The sequence below is a fragment of the Ananas comosus genome, linkage group 14 (assembly GCF_001540865.1).
Source record: "Ananas comosus cultivar F153 linkage group 14, ASM154086v1, whole genome shotgun sequence".
Taxonomy (NCBI): domain Eukaryota; kingdom Viridiplantae; phylum Streptophyta; class Magnoliopsida; order Poales; family Bromeliaceae; genus Ananas; species Ananas comosus.
The window spans coordinates 952,195-965,884 of NC_033634.1; the positions used below are offsets into that span (position 1 = coordinate 952,195).

The 13,690-nt window shown below is 39.6% G+C and overlaps 3 protein-coding genes across 3 annotated transcripts; 2 read left to right on the forward strand and 1 right to left on the reverse strand.

Moving 5' to 3' along the window:
• On the forward strand, positions 112-4,117 carry LOC109719982 (uncharacterized protein At4g15545-like). The gene is made up of 10 exons (XM_020246839.1): positions 112-517; positions 634-702; positions 1,680-1,733; positions 1,846-1,912; positions 2,056-2,129; positions 2,200-2,482; positions 2,572-2,614; positions 2,692-2,770; positions 2,856-2,988; positions 3,734-4,117. Exons 1-9 carry the CDS (start codon positions 248-250, stop codon positions 2,946-2,948), a joined length of 1,032 nt encoding a protein of 343 aa, XP_020102428.1. The 5' UTR covers positions 112-247; the 3' UTR covers positions 2,949-2,988; positions 3,734-4,117.
• On the reverse strand, positions 6,009-9,273 carry LOC109720608 (transcription repressor KAN1-like). Its single transcript, XM_020247839.1, has 5 exons — positions 9,049-9,273; positions 7,305-7,381; positions 6,926-7,086; positions 6,699-6,786; positions 6,009-6,592 (listed from the first exon to the last, which is right to left on the reverse strand). The coding sequence occupies exons 1-5, from the start codon at positions 9,170-9,172 to the stop codon at positions 6,332-6,334; spliced, it is 711 nt and encodes a 236-aa protein (XP_020103428.1). The 5' UTR covers positions 9,173-9,273; the 3' UTR covers positions 6,009-6,331.
• On the forward strand, positions 10,428-11,963 carry LOC109720129. Its single transcript, XM_020247012.1, has 2 exons — positions 10,428-11,568; positions 11,868-11,963. Exons 1-2 carry the CDS (start codon positions 10,443-10,445, stop codon positions 11,903-11,905), a joined length of 1,164 nt encoding a protein of 387 aa, XP_020102601.1. The 5' UTR covers positions 10,428-10,442; the 3' UTR covers positions 11,906-11,963.

The window sequence follows — 13,690 nt, forward strand, 5'->3', positions numbered from 1 at the left end:
AAATAAAATGGGGACCGGTTCTTGGCTGACATGGTGGACCAGGTCCAGTGAAATAATTTCTCTGTTATTAGATTCCAACCCGTCTTGCGCGCTCTCTCTCTCTCTCTCTCTCTCTCTCTCAGCTACCGGAGGCGAAGACCCCCTCCTCCGCCTCCTCCCTTGCAAAGCTCTTAACCCTAACCCTAATTAAGGTCCCATTCCCCGATCGAAGAGCTGGTGTTAGGGTTCCTCATCCTCCTCCTCGTCGATGGCGCAGAACGGGGTGGACTTCCACCTCCCCGACGAGATCCTCGCGGTGATCCCCACCGACCCCTACGACCAGCTCGACCTCGCGCGCAAGATCACGTCCATGGCGATCGCCTCCCGCGTCAGCCGCCTCGAGTCCGAGTGCGCGCGCCTGCGCCGCAGCATCGCCGACCGCGACAGCGCCATCGCCGAGCTCCGCGACAGGGTCGCCCACCTCGACCGCCTCGTCCACGAGTCCGACGCGCGCCTCGGGGCCGCGCTCGAGGAGAACGTGAGCGCCTTCGTCCTCCTCGCTCTCCGAGTTCCTTCCCCGTGGGGGATTTGATTTGCTTTGGTTAGCGTTGCTGATGTATGACTGTGTTGGGTGTTGCTGTGGTTTGATTGTAGGCTAAGCTCGTGAAGGAGCGGGATATGCTGACTACGACGTCGAAGAAACTGGGTAGGGATTTGGCAAAGGTGCGATCTTTACTTGCTACTGCTTAAGAAATTTGCTTGTGAAATTTGCAAATACTTGGTTGTCAAGTGGAGATTATGTTTTTCCCTATGATTGTGGAATTAACTAAATGTAGAGGATGATCAGCTGTTGATTTAGCGACACAGTGATCTGCCATATGAATGTGAAGTAAAGTGTGATGTATTTAGTATTAGTTATTGTATCATTCATAATTGTTCATCTTATGGCTTGTATAACATCAGTATTTGACTGAATTTATAGTAGAATTGACATTTTTCAACTGTATTTATAGCAGAATTGTCTTTTGGCGGAATAAAGAAGAGAAAGTAATAGTATTGGTAAGAAATAGAGAGAAAAAATGGGAAGGATTAAGAATGAATTGAGAAGGATAAATATGATGTATTCCCTAGCAAGTCATGGGGATTCATGCTATAGTCTTGTCTCTCTGTAGTCAAACGAAAAATTCCTCTGAGAGCCTAATGAGCAAGTCCTAAAGCAAAATGCTCTTTTAAAACTTATCTAGTGGAAAGGTGGAATTATTTCAGTATTTTGAGAGCATATTTTATATATATAGATTTGCTTTATCACTTTAGAACATTGAATCTGCGTAAAGAGGTTTAGGTGCCGCAAACACCAGCCATCATTGTTTATAATTTATACTGGCCATGACTAGTGGCAACTGGCAAGGGACCAACTTTATCCACTGTCATGTGCATGCTTTGTACCATGGTACAGAATGATAACAAATCCCTGATCTAAGTTGATATTTAACCTATAAATTAGAAGTTCTATATCCAATTTATGTGATAATCACTGGGTGTAAATTTGGTTCTTTTTGAGCGCTGAGAATACTCATTCCATTAAATGAGAGGTAACATTATATTATCTCAATTTGGATGAATTTAAATTTCATTCTTTTTCTTCAACTGAAGATGACTAGGATAGTAATATTGCTGGTTAATGTTTATTATTTATGCAGTTGGAGACATTCAAGAAGCAGCTGATGCAATCATTGAGCGATGATAATCTAATGGTGAGACTGGTTTATTTGTACTAATTTCTCTTCTTATCTGAGATTCCTTTCTCCCTTGTCTACATCTGCTGTCTGCAGAGAGTATGAATTTGATATTTCTATCATTTGGCAGCAAAAATCTGAAGCAGCTAATATTGAGGCCCATGATCATACTGTTGCCCGAGTCGCTTCTTGGAAAGGTACTATACCTCTTAATTAAGTATTACATATGCATTTGCTCACACTTCTTCCTCTATGAAGAGTTGAGTGCTGCTCTTACTTGAATAGCTCAAAATTTTCTGGGTTTTAAGCTTGTTCTCTTTGTGAATGGTGTGTAATGAAGATGGGATTTCCAGCAGTCATAGTGTAGCTGATCTCACCAATGGCTCTGTAGTAACCGGGGAGTCACCCAAGATGGTATAAGAATATCCTTACATTATCTTAACTTTTTTCACACTCTTGTATCTCTTAAAATGCGTAATAAAAGATGAAACCATGTATTCTTAAAGCATCTGGACCCTCAGCATACAAGTTCTCTATCACACCATACATCACTCCACGGCTGACACCCACTTCGACTCCCAAATTCTCATCCACTGGCGGGTCTCCTCGAGGATTCTCCACTGCAGGTTCGTCCCCCAATGTCTTGTCTGGTTCAACTTCACCTACGAAATCCCGTTTTGAAGGCACCTCAACAATTTCACCGCGGTACCTGTCGAGTCAACGATCCTCAGCACCCACCTCTCCCCCGAAGAGGCCGTCTTTCTCAGGTCCTATACACCAACATTACATCTATGAAATTCTTATTGCTTATTTGGTTTATTTGATTGTCGCTGAAATCTAATTGTTATACTTATAGGACGTCCTCGAATAGATGGGAAGGAATTCTTTCGGCAAGCTAGGTTGGTAATTGTACGATGCATTTTCTAAAAGCATGCCGATGTAATTTGCTTACTATTTTTCTGGTAATACATTCCAGGACCCATCTCTCTTATGAACAGTTTGCTGCATTTTTGGCCAACATTAAGGAGCTCAATGCAAACAAACAATCGCGTGAGGTATGATTTCTATAGTTTGCATTTTCTTTGCCAACTACTCAACTACTTTAGTCACCATAATAACAAGATTTTGACAATTTTGCAGGAAACTCTAGAGAAGGCAGAAGAGATTTTTGGTACAGAAAACAAGGATTTGTACATTTCCTTTCAGAATTTGCTCAATCGCAGTCTATCTTGAATGTTTATATCGAAGGAAACATTTTTGCTACCAGAAACAGGTCTCTCTCTCTCTTTGTGTCCCCCCCCTCCCTCCTCTTCCTCTAAAGTGTGAAAAGTGAATATCGATTTTTACCCATAACAGGTTAAACTTGCTGTTTCCTTTAGAAAGGAGAACATTTTGTCCCCTTACAAAGTTTTACGACTTTCTATACCCGTCGGTTTATGTGGCTGGGATAATGGCCGTCTACCTTGTGTGTCATGACAACTACCTAAAATAAAATTTCCACATAATCATAACTGTAGAAAATTTTAGAAAGTGTATGTTGGTATTAAGGATTTAAGTGCCGTGGTATGAGATCGTGCCGGAAATTTGCTAGCATGGTATGGCATGGTGCATGTCTACGAGCGTGCCGACAAATAATGGCATGAACTATTTATTTTCTTCGGTAATAAAATACTTCAACTGATTATTATATATTTTTATCAAATATTTTAAATTTTATTGAGAAAATTACTTACTAATTTAAAGAATAGAGGGTTTTGATCTGTGCTGATTTTGATCTGTGCCATCGGCACGAGTACTGTATCGTGTCGATATCTTACTGGCACAATACGGTATGGTGAATACGACCCATGCCGATAGGCACTTAAATCCTTGGTTGTTATAACATCAGGCTTATTAGAAATCATCTGATGTTTTAATTGGTTGCATAATCTACTCTTAGAAATGGTTCTTTTTTGTGACAATTAGGTTATTAGAATTTCATCATCTGGAAGACTAAGCATCCTGTCACTTCCTCGCAGGAACTTTTTGAATAATCTGCTCTTTTGAAATGCTGCTGTATTTTTGTGATGGTTGTCAAAGTTATGCTGGTGAAAAAAGAGTCCAAGATATTGTACAGAGGCTATTCTTTTGTTTAGTGGTGACTATTTATTCATAACGAGCGCCCCAGGGCCCAGGAAAGTATGCAGGTTGCAACAATAATTCCTGGAGAGATGAATAAGTGTTCCTAATCTGTTGTTTATAAATACTCCTATCTTGTTTTAATCTTTTTTTAAATGTTTTTGCTCCATATAATGTAATTTTTGAAGAGTGATGTAGTAATCAGTTATTACCTCTTCAGTGAGTATAGTGTGTTTCTTTGTGATGTTCTTGTTTAATAAAATGATTGTATGGCTACACTGGAACGGCGATAAGTCCCCCTTTAAACCTGCTTGAGTATGGTTTAGGCGATCTTTTTTGTCAGTGAATGAGGAGCAGAATAAGTTGATGAATATTGTCGAATTTTGGAGTCCATCTTCGTGATGCATTGGTGTACAGCAGGTGACTCAATTGTATTTACAGTGATTAAATAGAAATTTGTGAAATCATTGTGTAAAATTAGTAAGGACAATGGATTGGGAAGTTATGGTGCGACCCACAAGATGCTCGTTTACACCTCTGGTGCTTCTAGAAGTCTGGCAATTCACCGTAGCCACCGACTTTTTATGTTTTCTGGTTTTCAGAGTCGTGTCGAAACAGCTTAGAGTTGCCGAATTCAGTGTATCAATGCAAAGTTGGTCCAGCAAAAACCTCAAAACGGTGAAGTGACGGAAATATGAGTCTTTAGTGTCAGTGTCAGAAAACTTTTATACCTGCTGTTGTTTTGTGCCGTTTCTAAACTTAATTACCTCAAATGACTCTGAAATGTAAAACGAAAAGATCGAATGAGCCTGTGAAAGTACTGTCCTCCACGTGCGAAGCTCTGGCAATGGGTCCAAAGACCGCACGCACTGCCACCCGCTCGACCCGACTCGTGTTTGTGCCATGCGTGTTTTTAGTCAAGAACTTTACTCTCATATTTTCCTAAGTAACTAGCTTGAGGGCAAGTGAGTATATAAAGAGTAACAACAAGCTTTTGATTTTCAATGTGGAACTAAGCTGCCGAGGAAGCCCATAGAGTAAACTGAAGTTTTAAATCTGTAACGCTCCCAATAGTCCCACATCGGATGGGATACTGATTCCGATCAGTTTATATGAGACCTACACGCTAGTAATAATAACCCGGCTTAAGCATTTTGGGCTGATAGTTTGGGCTCAACGAGTTATTGTTGCTAGCGGGTCGGGTCGTTAAAATTGGTATCAGAGCCGAATACCAGCCGGAAGTGTGAGAACTAAGTGCTATGCGGGACAAAGTGCTACACCAACGGGTTTGGTGGGAGCCACCTCTTGAACCCGTAGGAGCCACCTCTAGAATCTCACATCGCCTGGTAATGGTCCTGGTTTGTCTGTCTGTGATCTGGTTTGGACCCGACGAGGACGTCAGGGTCTAAACAGGGGGAGTTTGTAACGCTCCCAATAGTCCCACATCGGATGGGATATTGATTCCGATCAGTTTATATGAGACCTACACGCTAGTAATAATAACCCGGCTTAAGCATTTTGGGCCGATAGTTTGGGCCCAACGAGTTATTGTTACTAGCGGGTCGGGTCGTTAAAATTTTTGTAACGCCCGGTTTGTTGCAATTGGTATCAGAGACGAATACCAGCCGGAAGTGTGAGAACTAAGTGCTATGCGGGACAAAGTGCTACACCAACGGGTTTGGTGGGAGCCACCTCTTGAACCCGTAGGAGCCACCTCTAGAATCTCACATCGCCTGGTAATGGTCCTGGTTTGTCTGTCTGTGATCTGGTTTGGACCCGACGAGGACGTCAGGGTCTAAACAGGGGGAGTTTGTAACGCCCCCAATAGTCCCACATCGGATGGGATACTGATTCCGATCAGTTTATATGAGACCTACACACTAGTAATAATAACTGGGCTTAAGCATTTTGGGCCGGTGGTTTGGGCCCAACGAGTTATTGTTGCTAGCGGGTCGGGTCGTTGGAAAATCACTGATATAATATTAACACTAACATAAAATACCTCTTGTAGATCAATCTTGAGATGCCATTTCTGTACCAGGACATCATAAGATCGACTTATCTTCATCTCTCTCTCTCTCTCTCAATCAGTAAAAGCATATACTCAAAGCTTTTATCTCTGTCCTGCTTCTGCATCTGCCTCTATTTGCAGTAATTACTAGCTAGCACAGCATCTGACAAAATGAAAAACTTGGATTTTTTGCTGCATAGAAGGCAAAAATGAGCTATTGAGATCTAAAAGATCTGACCATCTATCCGCTACATAGAAAAACTGTTGAGAGAAGATTTTGTTACAAACTTTTCCTCCCAATATTCTCAGATGACACTTCAGAAAATAACACTATGCTATACGACAGGTCCAAAAACACGGCATATCATAATACAAGCTAACTCTGCTGACAACTTTCATGCACTTCAACGTATTTTCTCTCTATACATCTGTATCCTACTGTGCCATCAATATTTTTCTCTACTCGAACAAATAATGAAACAACCGATCAAGAACAACCAGGCGAGGAGATTGTCAACTCTAAATTGATTCCGTTCTTTGCAGCAGTTGTATTTGCAATGCAATTCGGATACTCAATGCTCTTCTTTCTGCATATAGGAACGTCTTCACTCGTATCGAACTCGATGCTCGACCCGACCTCACTTGTTTCTTCGCAACTCTTCGGCATCCGATGCACCAAGGAAGAGAGAGAAAGCTCATAGTTCAGTTCTCTCTGAGGCTTCTGGTGATTGCATATCAGCTGAAACAGCTGCAGCATGGATGCAAAATTAGTAGCTAATAATATGTTGCAATTACAGAAACCGTAATGCGTCTATTTTACTGATTAAACTTTTTAAAGTGGTGGGCAATTGAACCTGATCTCCTGTCCCAAAGCAGCCATTTCGCGGATTAAATTCTCTGTTCTTTGCTGCCCAATCTCTCAAGACTTTGTCAATTGATGGTCTGTAAATATTCCAGCAGAGAGAATTTAGAGTAGATGGAGAGATTCTTTCTTCGTAACTCAAGGGTACTAGGAAATATATAAAACTTCTTAATTTATTCTTGTAAAGAAGGGATAAGTTGAAACTTAATTAATACCCACATTTGGTAGGAGTGGTTGCAACTGAGGAGGAAATTGAGTTGTACTGGGTCTCTGTGGTGGCTTTCAGAAGTGTAATTGTGGAAATTGTCGTGCCGAACTCGGTCTTGCTCTGTGGATATGAGGTTTTGAAGTGTGGAAGTGCTACACATGCTTCTGTACATCTGAAATCGATAGGAAATAGCAAGTTAGATGAGTCAGTAAGTTATTTTCATGTGTTTTATAAGAATTGTCACAGCATTAATTTCTTTCTCTGAGCTGTTATCAGAAAAAAAAAAAAAGAAAAAGGAAAAAAAGAGCATGGTTAATTAATTCTCATTGTGAGCCAATTAATTAGCTAGAAGAAGATTTCTTTTTGATATCTTGTATTGGGAGAATTTACCTGCAGATGGCTTTTAATATGAGATATGTTGACTCCCTTCACAGCCATCAGCTGCAAAATTCGCTTAGGCGTCGCTTCTGCAATAACAAGAAGGCAATGATCAAGCATCAGAAAATTAAGATGAATTAATTCACGCATTTCAGAGTTTCTTAAGTACTTGTTCTAACTTTTCCTCATTATATTAGTCATTTTGTGATACAGTAGTATAGTTTTCAAATTTGAAAAATCAATCCCACATCTGATAACGCGGCGCAGTAGAACTGATAGTCAAATAAAAGACAAGCATACTGGTGTAATTAGTAAATGAAGTTTACGAGTATAGCATGGTAATTAATTAAGGTGCAATCAATAGTAGTTGATCTTGGTTAATTGCATGTACATATAATAGGTAAAAATGTATATAACTTACCTCCTCAACTGTACATCATTCGTATTTTGATTTTGCTATATAACCTTTTAATGTATTTGATTTCAGTCAGTTAATAACTCTTTAACTCCGAATATTTGAATATGTTGTTCATCTTTACAGATTTAATTAACATATATATTTTATGCAATTTATGCAAATGTAATTCTTTTTAAGTAGTTAGCTTAAACTTGGTGTCCGAATTCAAATGACTTAAATCAAACAAATTGAAAGATTGGGCATCAAATTTAAAATTTTGAAAGGTCGGATAATCCAATCAAAATGGTCTATATATAGTTTAGATAAGTTCTATGCATTTTTACCTATATAATAATGTTACTGCTCCTACACGAGGGATTATTTCATGCTAATATTAATTAGCCAATAATTTCTTTATCTATCTACACTAATACTAGGATATCAATCTGAACTTTTCATATATAGTCACTATTGAGAACTATTTAGTCAAGAATTTCTTGTTCCATGTACGCTAATATTAGGTAATTGATCTAAAGATAATTATCATAGGCAGTGATAAGAAATATTTATCAATAATTTCTTCTTTTATCTATGTACACCAATATTAGCACCCTCCCTATTAATTCCTCCAAGGAAAAAATTATCCTTAATTTCTTTTAGCTCTATTTAGCTTACCTTTACCATTATTATGACAACGCGCGTACACACATATACAATTTTTTGGATAGCATAATGATAATAATAATAATAATAATTAATTTTATTATGTGGCTCTTAATTATATTACATAACTACACTTCGATTGGATCAAACATACATATATATTCATATCTATATGCTCAAGCACCTAGCTAGTACACAGTTTCAGGTTCCTTTTTTTCTGCAGAAGAAACTTAATTATTTCATGTTGCAGCAGTATATGTATATATATAAGACCTGGCTCTATGAAAACGTTGAGCTTCAAATTGAAGTTCTACTAGTTGAGAATTGGTCGACGGCGTTATTCCATTTCTTTTTCATTTCTGAAGAGAAGTTATTTTCTTTTCTTTTCTTTTCTTTTATGTAAGTGTATGCATGTAAACAATCGCGAGTTTAGATAGATAGATAGATAGATAGATAGAGAGAGAGAGAGAGAGAGAGAGAGAGAGAGAGAGAGAGAAGTACAAACCATTTAAAATTAAGCTCTATCAATTGATTGAGGACTTCTCTTATTATTTTGGTTTCTCATGTGTAAGTGTACGCATATTTTGAGTTTTAAGAGAGAGAGAGAGAGAGAGAGAGAGAGAGAGAGAGCAAACATGAAAAGAAGAGCAACTACATATATACTAATCTCTCAAAAGGTTGGTAATGAAAACATACTGTTTGGTCCTCCGAGGGAATCGACGGCATCAGCGAAGCGGCGGTGGAGCTCCTCCGTCCACCGCATGCGAGGCACGTTGGATCTGTTATACTGCCTCACCCCTCTCCTCTCCAATCCTCTCATCTCTACCTCTCCCCCCCACAGTTCCTATCCTTCACAAAAGCTTGTGATGTGATAATTTATGGCATATATATAAGGAGCTTTAGTAATCACAAGTTAGGCAATATATGCTACCAAACATACATAATGTACATGTGTGTGGATCGATCATATATATATTATAACTAATAAGCTAGCTACCTAGCTGTTACATCTTCTTTATATGAATTAACTAAGATGGTGAGGTGTCTAACCTATATTCTGACCGGGTCCAGTCAAACATGCTCGTTGTTATCACAATTAAAGTTCAATTAATTTGAACAGTTAACCCAAGATTTCAGAAAAGTATGGTAATTATATATATATATATATATATATATATGACACAATAGTTCTTGTGCTTCTAATTTTCTAACCACCGATCAAATTTGATGGGTGGTTAGAATGAGAGAGGAAAGAAAGGAAACTGCATGTATCTTCATTAATTAATACTTAACACATGCATGCATTATGTTTGTTGTCAAGATCATAATTAACTAACATTACTAATTATTACCTTATATTACTAAATTATCTTTCATTAGATCAGTCTATTTTAGTTACATAGTATGGTTCACATGATTTCATACCCACATGAACGGAAGTGTTAAAGCTATTCCAGAGTTTCTACTTCTTTCAGATAGTATGTAGCCTAATTGTTTTTTCCTTGTATTAATTTTTCTCGGGGGTGCTGTAGATTTGATGACTTTTAATTTGATATTGAAAAATATCAAATTGCGTCTTCACTGGAGATTTGAATCATGTGAGATTTGAATCATGTGTCCTCCTATGTACGTACGTACGCATGTAGTTTTTCTACTAATTAATTAATATGTGATCGAAGTTAATCAATGGAGGATTTGTGGCTGTTATTAATACCTTGTAACATACAAATTAATACTGTTGAAGTCCAAAGGTAAATAATTAAATATGCATGTTTTATACAGTTTTAATTAATTAAATAATTAAGCTTAGTCCTATCTGTTACTTTATATAAATATTTCTTTGTACAGGAGATTATGCATTCCTTATATTAGTGTATACTATATTAGTTTTCTTACCAATTCACAACTCACCATGTATTAGCTTGATCTCTGTTTATATAAAGAGGTCTTTTGTAATTTATTAAATCAGAAAGAAATATATTTTCTTCTCCAATTATTCTTTGTTTCATGGTATCAGAGCGCGACTAGCTTAATACGCAAAAGCTCGTCGTCACAAGATCGCCGCCGGTATCTCTCGACCTAATTCTGTCATGACATCCGCACCTCCATCGATGCCGCCTGTACAGGTTCCTACACCGACACCTCCATCAATGCCGCCTGTACAGGTTCCTGCATCGACTATTGCCCAGCTCGATGTTAAACTCTCCGGGCCTAATTATCGTGAATGGTCGGTGTCCATTCAACTCTTGTTTGATGCTCTCGATCTTACTGGACATATTGATGGTGCTGGTCCACCAACCGATGATTCCAAACTCAAGGACTGGCTCGTTGCTGATCGACGTGCTCGTGGAATTATTTCTACATCGGTAAACATAGACATTCGGATGCAGCTTATCAATTTGTCCACCGCTCACCAGATGTGGTCTCTTCTTCGGCAGATGTATGAGCAGTCTAGTTATGCTCAATCATATGCTGAGTTTCAAGAGATCTCCATGGCTCATCAAGGTGAGCGTAGTATCCAAGAGTTTTACAGTTTTATGCAGGCTCGTTGGCGTCAACTGGCGACCATGGATGAACCCTTGTGTCGCACTTGCTCAGCTTGTCAGTGTACTGTCAAGCAAAAGCAGGTGCGTGATCAACAACGATTGTTCCAGTTTCTTATGCGCCTACGACCTGAGTTTGAAGCATTACGTGGCCAACTACTCCATCGAACTCCCTTCCCTACTATTGATGTGGCTCTCGCGGAATTGATTGCTGAGGAGACACGTCTTCGAGTTTTGAGTTCCTCTTCTTCCGCAATGCCTAACGTTCTTGCTGCTCATGGTCCTGCAAGTCCACCTCCCGTGCCAGCGCCTACTTATCATCAACCGCCTTCTAGTTACATTCCAAATCCTGGTACTAGAAAAGACAAACGAAGCATTCAATGTCGTTACTGTCATCTTTGGGGTCACTCAATTCAAGATTGCCGGAAAAAGAAATGGGCAGATCAGCATTTACGATCCTCTCGTAATATGCCTACTGTTGCATCTGCTCCTTCTGTTCCTCCGGTCAACAACGCGTCATCTACAGAGCAGCAACCTTCAACTATTCAATTGAGTCTTCCTCAACTACTGCAGATGTTTCAGCAACACCAATTGACTCCATCCACTTCGTCAGGGCAGTCCCCCTCTATCTTTTCATCTACGCCATCAGGTTTTGGTATGACTGGTCCTGGAGGTACTTCGGAACATTCCTGGATTTTAGACTCAGGCGCATCATTTCATATGACACCACATGCTTCTTTACTTTCTTCACCTTCTCAATTAAATTCACCTTCACATATTTTTACTGCTGATGGTACCTCTCTTTCTGTCAATAATAGTGGCGTTGTTTCACCTAAATCTGATACTTCAGGACGCTTTACTATTCCCTCTGTCCTACATATACCTCGACTTTCTCTTAACTTACTATCTGTCAGCCAAATTACTGATCATGATTGCACAGTGACCTTTGATTCTTCTTCTTGTCTTGTGCAGGATCGTCGGACCGGGACTTTGATTGGACAGGGTCATAGACGTGACTGCCTGTACTACATGGACTATCTGCATCTTCCTCCTAAAATTAATTCAGCAAATATTGCTACAACTTCAAATTCTGATCTCTGGCATCGTCGTCTCGGTCATCTTTCTTCTGATAAGTTTACTGTTTTAGTTCGTAGTGGTGTATTAGGTCCTGTTTTTAATTCCGAATCTGTTTCTTGCATTGGATGCAAACTTGCTAAACATTCCGTTAAAACTTTTCCTGTTAGCAATTCTATTTCAAGTGCACCATTTGATCTTATTCACTCTGATGTTTGGGGACCTGCGCCTATATCAACTCGTGTTGGAAATAAATATTATGTTATTTTCATTGACGATTACTCACACTTTACCTGGGTTTATTTTATGCATAACAAATCTGAACTTTTTCAACTGTATCAAAATTTCGCTGCCATGGTTCAAACTCAATTTGGTGCCACTATTAAAACTTTCCGCTCTGATTCTGGTGGCGAGTATCTTTCAAATGAATTTCGCCAACTTCTCGCTAAGCATGGTACTTTGCCACAACTCTCTTGTCCTTATACTCCTCAACAGAATGGTGTTGCTGAGCGTAAACACCGACATATCCTTGAAACCGCTCGATCTCTTCTAATTGATGGGTCTGTGCCTAAACAATTTTGGGCAGATGCGGTTTCTACCGCAGTTTATCTGATTAATATTATGCCCTCCAGTCTTTTCTCCGGCGTTTCTCCTAGTGAGCGATTGTATGCTAAATCACCATCTTATACTCATTTGCGTGTTTTTGGATGTACTTGTCTTGTTCTTTTGCCTCCGCATGAACGAACCAAATTAACTCCAAAATCGTCAATTTGTGTTTTCTTAGGATATAGTCTTGAGCATAAAGGGTACAGATGTTATGATCCTACTGCTCGCCGCATGCGAATTTCTCGAGATGTCATTTTTCTTGAACATGTATCATATTATGCTCAATCTAAGTTAAGCGTTGATACTTCTGCCGTTTCTTCACCTTCTGTTATTGATCTTTCATTTCTTGTTAATTCTTCGTCGACCACCACATCTTCTCCCGAAGAGCCCCAACGAATTGTCGCTCCGCCCACTGAATCTTCGTCTTCTGCAGAAGTTTCTATAGTACCGGCACCACATGACGACCCACCAATTACTGTTCCTTCCGACGATCAAACGACTGCTGAGCGTCGCTATCCACTGCGTACTCGCCGCCCAACACAATTTTTTGGTTGTCTTGCCTCTCCTTCTTTTTCTCCACGATATCATGCTTTCTTTGCAGCCATCTCTAATATCCAGGAACCCCGTACATATCGCCAGGCCGTTTCCATTCCTGAATGGCGAGATGCAATGACCACCGAACTTACTGCCCTTCATCGTACTGGTACTTGGGAACTAGTTCCTCTCCCGCCGGGCAAGACTCCAATATGTTGTAAGTGGATTTATAAAGTCAAGACAAATTCTGATGGCTCAATTGATCGCTATAAAGCCCGTTTAGTTGCTCGAGGGTTCTCTCAAGAATATGGCATTGATTATGAGGAGACATTCGCCCCTGTTGCTAAGATGACCTCTGTTCGCATCCTTATTGCTCTTGCTGCCTCTCGTAGCTGGCCTCTTTATCAACTTGATGTCAAAAATGCCTTCTTACATGGGGATCTTCATGAAGAAGTTTATATGCAACCACCTCCTGGTCTTTCCCATTCATCTGGTCATGTTTGCCGGCTACGGAAGGCTTTATATGGCCTTAAACAAGCTCCCCGAGCTTGGTTTGAAAAATTTCAGTCTGCTATTCTTTC